Here is an 8,292-nt window from a genome sequence, read left to right on the forward strand (position 1 = left end):
AGAAGGGTTGAAAACAAGATCTTTCAGCTTGTAATCTGATTTTTATAACAACATTACTTTACAGACTACAGCCTTGCAGCACAGGTATAACAAGTGTGCAAACACAGGTGATGTCCCTACATCACAGTCAGGGAGTAGTAACGCACCACACTAAGCCAGAACGCTGGACACTGAGTTAATGAGGACAGAAGCATGATCATAACCTCCCACTCATTTCTGACCTTCCTGTGATCGCCTAACGGGACCTGATCACAAACAACCCGACACACTTTAGCTTTTTGTGACCTTTAAAGCTCGTCATTTACACATGTTGGTGATCTGAGAAAGAGGAAGAAGAGAGCTTCCCTTATTCACTCTGAGATGCTGTGTTTGTGTAAAGTTGACTCCACAGAGTGTGTGCTGATGGCTTGAGACGATCATTGACCACATCAGGATCACCCAGTCTGTCAGCTCGGCCTGAAACAAAGTTGTTTTATTCTCGGAGTACAAAAGACGCCACACATAATGAATCTTTTACTAAACATCGGGATTGAAACCCTTCATGTTCCTATATAAAAACATCAGCAGAGTATAAAACAAATATTACAAATGTTGTTCTTTAAAAAACGATCACACAGAAGTGCCTACATCAGAAACACAGCTACTGTTCACACAGCGATCACTTAATCAGTCCAGCTTTGGCCTAACAATCATCAATACATCAGATACACACATGAGTCTGTCATGTGAATCACTCACACAGTCCCTCTCTCTCACACTCCCCTCCCTCTCGCTCACACTCCCCTCCCTCTCGCTCACACTCCCCTCCCTCTCTCTAACACAGACTCAAACACACCCAGATCCTGGTCAGACACACAAAGAGGGCTTGGCTCTCTCGGGCAGCGCGAGCATCCCTCGTGCAGCAGGTTGAACTACAGTCAGGTTACAGGTTCAGCACAGAGCTACATTCACAATGAAGCAACATCACCGAGTACATTCGGAGCGATATAAATATTCACAGCTATGAGCAATGAAGGTGCAGCGGGGTTCCTGACCCAAGCTCATCACGCGCTCCTTCACCTCCTCTACTCTTTAAGGACAGAAGGACCATCAGTTTAGTCTGAGCTGGACGGCGTGGAGGGCGGAGTCACCGTGACATCACATCACCTACAAGCCCATCTGCATGTCGGCGAAATTGAAGAAGTTGTCGACGTCTTGAGACGACGTGTTTTTGTTGTCGGAGACAAAAAGCTGCAAGACAAAAAAATATCAGTAAATGTGACATCTTCGAAAACGCAGAGTGAAGCCATAAGGATCGGGCCGGGACCGCACTGCGCTCACCTTCGTCCCGCTGAACACCTCACTGGCAATGTTCTTGCATGCTTCAACAACTCCGTCCCCGTTCATCTCAAGGGCAATGACGGGGCCTTCGGGGAAAACACGACAGTCAAACCTTTAGGACACCGACAGCACCACCGCCCCATCTCCACCTGTGAGTCAGCCTGATACAAACATAACTCCCCCCTTCATAAAAATTGTTTTTATAAGTCGCCTGTCTGCATTGTTAGATGCATAGCCTCTTTGACTGACAGCTGTCTGCTAGCTTCACCTGAACTGGACCTGTGGACTGTGATTGTGCTTTTGGAGCCTTTTGGAGCATTTTTATTTGCCATCACGTGACCAATAACATGGCTGCTGTGAGGTCACAGTAGTGACAGAGCGTCCAACAAGGCTGAACTCCAACTTTGCTAAGTGAAATTACAGAATTTCGATTGGATGTTACTGATTAGCAGGTATTTATGTCAGACTGATATACTTGTACAGTCTGTGGACAAGCATTAGCTCCACCCTCTCAGTTGTAGAAACAACAGTAACCTTTAGATGCTAAAATGTGCAGTCCAAAACCACCAGGTGACATCACTGAAGTCATGTCAATCTTTTACATACAGTTTATGACCAGGAGTGTTACATTACAACATGACGTAAATGGCTGTATCTGTTCAGGTGTTTTACCTGCTGTCACCCAAATATGTAATAAATGAATGAGAGTGTGATTACAAATATCACACACTGACTGACACACACCCTCTGGTCAGTACGAAAGAGCTCCTGATCAGCTGATCAGTGAGGAAGGAGCGAGTTTACCTTTGGTGATCCACTCCGTGAGGTCATCGGCGTCCCTCTGAAACACTCGCTTCACGTCTTCCGGCCGCATCGACACTTCTTTCGTCTGGATCAGCACAAAGCCTTTAGCGGTCGCCTGACCACATCGGAGAGAGGTTAAAGAGGTTAAAGTTCGCAGTGACACTTTAAAGAACCGTCAGTGAGCATGCTCAGATTCAGAGCATGTCCCGCATGCCTGAGTGCTGGAGTCACACAAGTTTCAACATAGCGAGCAGAGGATGGAGGACTGAGTCATCACCTTGTTGTCAACCTCAAGAGCCGGAACTGAAAGAATTCAGAGCGGTAAAAACATTTCTGAGACGAGGAAGCAAGTCTGTGTCAGGAGCGTGACCGAGCGGGTTCATCGTACATGCCTTTGTTTGCTCAGCTTTACGGCCTTCGGCAACTCATTTTATCTACCTGAGGACAGGTGCCGATGGCGAGAGTCCACAGCTAGAGGTTCTAATAATCAGCTCAGTGTGTATGAATAGCAATCCTCGATGCCCAAAAGCTCAGAACACTCCATTCATCTCAGCTTTCTGCTCTTGGATCTGTGTGACGTCACAGAGAGCGGAGAAATGAGCTGTAAATGAGCTGTTCACTGAACTGAACTGTGACTCATGCTAAGCTACTCTATTGTATACATTCTGTTGTACATTATTAAATACTGTATAATCTAAAATCAAATAAAGCCGCCAACAGAAGTAAAGACTGTACTGAGCTGTCTGTATGACACACCTGTGTGTTTGAGAGATTTAAAGGATCGCATCATTAACAAGTAAACTTCACTTTTTTGCAATTCAGAGCTGGCGATGGACTCACTTCGTCAATGAGCTTGCGGGCGTTTGCAGTAGTGTACTCTCCAGCGAAGAAGACAAAGAGGCAGGACTCCTCGCTGTCCTTGTACCTCCCACCTTTTGTCAGTGGCACGATGCTTCGCGCGGGGTCGGCGGAGACTCGCACTGACTTGAAATCGGACTCAGGGTCTGGTGCCGGAACGAAATCCAGAACGGGTGAATCCTCTGGCATCAGGCTCCAGTTGGTCTCCCCGGACACGGGCGTGAAGTCGTGGATGTTGCTCCAGTTGTTGTTGAAGATGCTCAGCCCTGCGTCCTTGAAGTGGAAAGCGAGCTCGGGGTAGTAGTACTGGAAGCAGCCGAACTTCATCCCCGTGGACGACTCGATGATGGGCTGGGTGGCACAGCACAGGAACACCTCCATCTTTTTACAGTCTCGTGTGCGGAACTGCTGACATGCCACCACACACTTGATGTCTTTGCAGTCCCTGAAAAACACGCTGCCTTTGACGGGCCCCAGAACGATGCGGCAGTTCACGCAGTCGTCGATGGTGATGGTCGCCGAGTGATCGAACACATAGATGTTGCAGTTCTCGCACTCCTGGATGACGAACTGCTGACCATTCAGTTTGCCGGGCAGACGGCCCACCGTCACGTCTTTGAGGCCGGTCAGCATGTAGTCCTTCGGGTCCACCTGTGCAGAGAGAACAGAGGATTCAAACACTGTTCACACTCTTACGGATGCACAGAGACACCATTTTTACCCCTTCTGTGACCATTAAAGATCCGAAAGCAAAGTCTGAGAGTTAAAAACACGCTGATAACAGATGTGTGGGAATCAGCTGGACCAGAAGTACTACTTTATTTCACGTTGTGTCATCTTTGACATTTGTGTCATATTCAACTAAAGAACGATGATGTGTTTCTGCAGCAGGCTGCTGCTGCTAACCAGTGTTGGGCAAGTTACTTTGAAAAAGTAATTAATTATAGTTACTAGTTACTTCATCAAAAAAGTAACTGAGTTAGTAACTGAGTTACAAAATTCCAGGGTATAATTGGCCATTTTTAACTACTTTTGATTTTCCCTCTACATTTCACCTTTAAAAACTATTTACTTTGCCTTGTTTGGTATCATTCTTTTCAGCACAACCTCATGTGTCTGAATTTACAGTTATGTTTTCATTTTGACATACTGTATTAACAGTATGTCAAGTTGATCTAAAATCAGACATAAAACATAAAATCCGAGTAGAAAAATTTATATTTTTTTACTGTAACAACCACAAACATGTTTATTGAATCATATTTCATAACTTTAAATGAAAATATAAATTGTCAATTTTAAAATCATATGCACAAGTTTTGCAAACAACAAAGTTACTTGCAGCCATTTACCTTTTACCCTTTTTAAAATAACCATTTCAAACTATTTACATAACAATCAGGTGTTCTGCATTCAATAAGATGCCGCACAAATTATCTGTACCACTCCAAAAAATTATTTCTGTCCACTATAAAGGAGAACATCACATCCTGATACCCGCAGCTCTGAAAGCAGGAGGTGTATCATTCTTCCTGTTTTCATTCAGCAGTCGCCTCATTGTTCTGACACACAACGCAAAACTATCCACAACACTACACACCAACTACACAAGACAACACATTAACTACACACTCCAAACACGCTAAACGTCACAAATCTCTCACATCTCAAAACTCGCTCTCTTTTTCTCTCTCTCTCGCTGTCGCTCCTAAAACTTCCCCCTCTTCCTAAACAACCAAATGTCATTGCTCAAAGCAGCAGTGCCCAGATTACTTACGTAGTCAGCTACTTCCGTGCAACTGATATAAGGTGCGGTAAGCTGAAGACAGCTTTAACCGTCTGTTTGTTGAAAAAAAGTAACGCGACCGCACCGCATTTTCTTGTTAGTAACGGTAACAGCGTTGTAACAATAGAAATAGTAATTAGTTAGATTACTCGTTACTGAAAAAAGTAACGCCGTTAGTAACGTCGTTATTCCCATCACTGCTGCTAACAAAGAGCAGCACGCACAACCTAAAACTGGCTCCTTGCTCAACTGTGCGTGATGTTGAGACACGACGCTGGTTCATCAGCTTCTAAAGCATGCTTGTTTGATATATCTACACAAATATGTGTTTTTAGCTAATATCGGTCCCAAAACTCGACCCTGTCACACGTTCAGATATCTGAGATGTGTGACTCTGACACCACATCCCTCTGAGCCTGCAGCAAACTGAAGCTGGTTTATGGTTGGTGGATATTTTGGTTGTCACTTTTAAAGGTGTGACCTCCTGTGGGGTAACACCGCAGCTTTAATGTGTGAGAGGGGTGCACGTGAACCACATGCCGTTTGGTAGTAAATCTGATAATCAGATAACACCGGCTGCAGGAGGGAGGGGTGGGGGTGCCTGAGCCATGCTGTCTTAGCTCGCTGCTCGGCTCACAGCGAACACGTGAAGCTGAATCTTTGGCTGGCGAACAGCAGGAAACATGTTTCCAGAACAGGAGCCCACGAAAGCACCGTCAGTGCAGATAACGTCACTATTATCATCACTGAGACTGACAGATATGTGACATCACAGGGATGATCATGTGACGATGTTCGGTGCTAGGCCCACACTTTTTTATGCAGTGTTATTTGTTCCGATTATTCCGATTTTTTGTGTGTGTCACCACTTCTATCCAAACAGGAAGTGACTTGGCAACTGAATGCCACAGACACTACGAGGATGGACACATTAAACTTTTCTCTATTTTGAGGAGAGAAAGGGAGACTACCAATGAGAGCAAAGATTATTGTTGATTAACATATGACCTGGAGCTTTACGTAGGCAACTGGAACTTTATAATGAGCTTTTCCAACAACATTCTGATGTATTTATTCATCTCTTGTATTTTCTGGTTTTCCCTAAACGAATACGTATACATAATGGAGCCGTTTTTATATATTGAAGCTTTTTGTTTGTGGACTTGGTTTCATGACTTGCTGATCTCACTGTGTTTTTTCCATTTTTAGCTGTGGAGCTCCAGCTGGACCTGTGCACATTACACTTCTTATTCTTTATTTTGCTCAGCTGAGTTATTTTCCCTTTCATAAGGACATGGTATGGCATTTTATTTAGCATACACAGAGTTTATTGTTATTTTTTGATGAATTTATTTAAATCATGTGGCTTTTTTTAATTAGATGCATGCAAACTGAGTTCAAGTGTAACTTTTTTTCTTCTGCATTTTTAATTGTTGGGCTTATTATTCTGCTTTCAGCTTCGAGCTGCTGTCTTTAATTTTTTTGTAACACATAAAGTTTCGTTTAAATTCACACATTCACATCTGGCTGTTTTGGCTGTGAACAACGACAGGAACAGAAATGTCGGTGACCTGAGAGGGCTATTTCCGGCGTCTTTTGCCAGGTGTGATCTACCTGCGCTAAAGCCTGGCTGTGGGTGTGTCCCGGTGCTGCTTACCTTCTCTCGCTTGTCCCAGCTGTACTGCTTCGGAGCCTCCTCGCTGTTGTTGCCAAGGGGAACCGCGTTGCCCGTCGACGCAGTTTCGGCGGAGGTTGTGGTCGGCGCCCGTTCCTCTTTTTCCGGCGACTTTCTCTTGGATTTCTTGGAGAAGAAGCAGCCCATGGTGGCCTCGAAACGACGGGGCAAGCGGGAGCGGGTTTGTGTGCTCGGAGAACGCGGTTAATGCGGCCGAAGCTCAGGCTGGAACTCTTCGCTTGGCTCGGTATTTTTCAGCTTCCCGTTTCACGGCTTCGTTTCGCAACCAATCGAAACCCCGAGGGTCGCTGTGTCAGCCAATCACAGACGTGAGCATAGTGACGAAACCACGCTCACAAGGGGCACGCTCACAAGACGTTTAAGGACAAGTAGGAAAAAGGAGCTCAGAACCAGTCTAACTCTGATTTATGTTTGCGAAACACGCACATGAAGAGTGTGGAAGGCCAGAAGCTCTAAAATGAAATATTTAATTAATTAAATAAATCATTAAATATGTTATTTATTAATTACAATTGGAAATACATATTACACAATTTATTAAATGTTTTAGATGGAATGAATGGCCATTTAATTCATGATTTATGTATTAAATTATTTAATTTATTAATTACATTGTTTCTACTCTGATTTGATGTTTTTTGTCACGGTGCAGATTTCTGACATTTTTTGTAAATTTGAGCATATAACAATTTGATTATTTGTAACAAAAGAGTGTGAAACTTCACTTAGACTTGTATTTCTAACCAAACCACGTTATGTTGTGTAGCCTTCTGGATTTTAAACTTATTATCCAGGCTATACAGTATATAAAAATCAAAATTCACATCTTTTATGTAACTGAAATGTTTAATTATCTGGGCTACAGAAAGTAAGAAATTTACAGACTATGTTCATAAGAAACATGTTTGCACTTACTGTATTTTAACCATATATAATGCATATTACAGGATGTAACACCTGCATATGTGTAAAGAAATGACTGTGATTTTGCCACCCTAAGAAAATGTTTCTAGCTCCACATCTACACCTAAACAGAGGTGGGCAGCACCCACCCAGGTGAAAACTAAAAACTCTTATTTTTACAGAGTACTGCAAAGGCAGCAGCAGTGACACCAGGCCACGCCCCTGAGGCTGCTTCCTTCACACCAGAAAGCAGCTTCCACAAACATATTATTGTGATGTAAATAATTACCGCTGACATGAAAATCATGTAGTTCAAAGCTGCTGCTTTGAGGCCGCCATGTTTATGTGCTGAGGTCTAACTGTGCGCAACCAAAAACCACACACACACAGACACACACACACGCTCGCGACAGATTAGCCTGCAAGTTAAGCCACAGGCCACTGTAATTATAGGTAATTCTCCTCTCCCTGCTGAAGCTTCTCTCATTAATTGATCATTAATATACAAATTGTCATGACCACTGATCAAAGCCCATCAATGGCTCACTGGATCAAGTTCTGATCAGGTTCTGATCCACTGTGGCCAAAGCGCTTGCTCATCAGGGCTCATATCATTGTTGGGTTTTCTCTGTCTTATTGTAGGCCTTGATTGTTTTTTTCTAAAACATCGCTATGGGGATAGATTTTAATTCCAGGAATGAGCTGACATTGTTTAATGTGTCCACTTCACTTTCATCCACATGGGAGGAAGTCCCATGCTCATTAGATCTTGTGGTGTCATATTACTCCAGTTTATTGTGGTAATCTAGTAGCATGAGGTTAGCCGATGTCTTTGTAGCTCCTGTTCTGCCTGCAGCCTGCTGGAGTAGAGATGCTGGGAACCCTGTGCATCAGGAGGAATTATAGAAGTTCAGTTTCAGCATCA

The 8,292-nt window shown here is 43.7% G+C and overlaps 1 protein-coding gene across 1 annotated transcript; it reads right to left on the reverse strand.

Moving 5' to 3' along the window:
- Nucleotides 1-416: 416 nt before the first annotated feature.
- On the reverse strand, nt 417-6,729 carry rp2 (RP2 activator of ARL3 GTPase). Its single transcript, XM_080879151.1, has 5 exons — nt 6,426-6,729; nt 2,965-3,633; nt 2,125-2,239; nt 1,321-1,406; nt 417-1,230 (listed from the first exon to the last, which is right to left on the reverse strand). The coding sequence occupies exons 1-5, from the start codon at nt 6,588-6,590 to the stop codon at nt 1,147-1,149; spliced, it is 1,119 nt and encodes a 372-aa protein (XP_080735277.1). The 5' UTR covers nt 6,591-6,729; the 3' UTR covers nt 417-1,146.
- Between the last annotated feature and the right edge of the window lie 1,563 nt (nt 6,730-8,292).

The sequence above is a fragment of the Rhamphochromis sp. 'chilingali' genome, assembly GCF_963969265.1.
Source record: "Rhamphochromis sp. 'chilingali' genome assembly, chromosome: 3".
NCBI lineage: Eukaryota > Metazoa > Chordata > Actinopteri > Cichliformes > Cichlidae > Rhamphochromis > Rhamphochromis sp. 'chilingali'.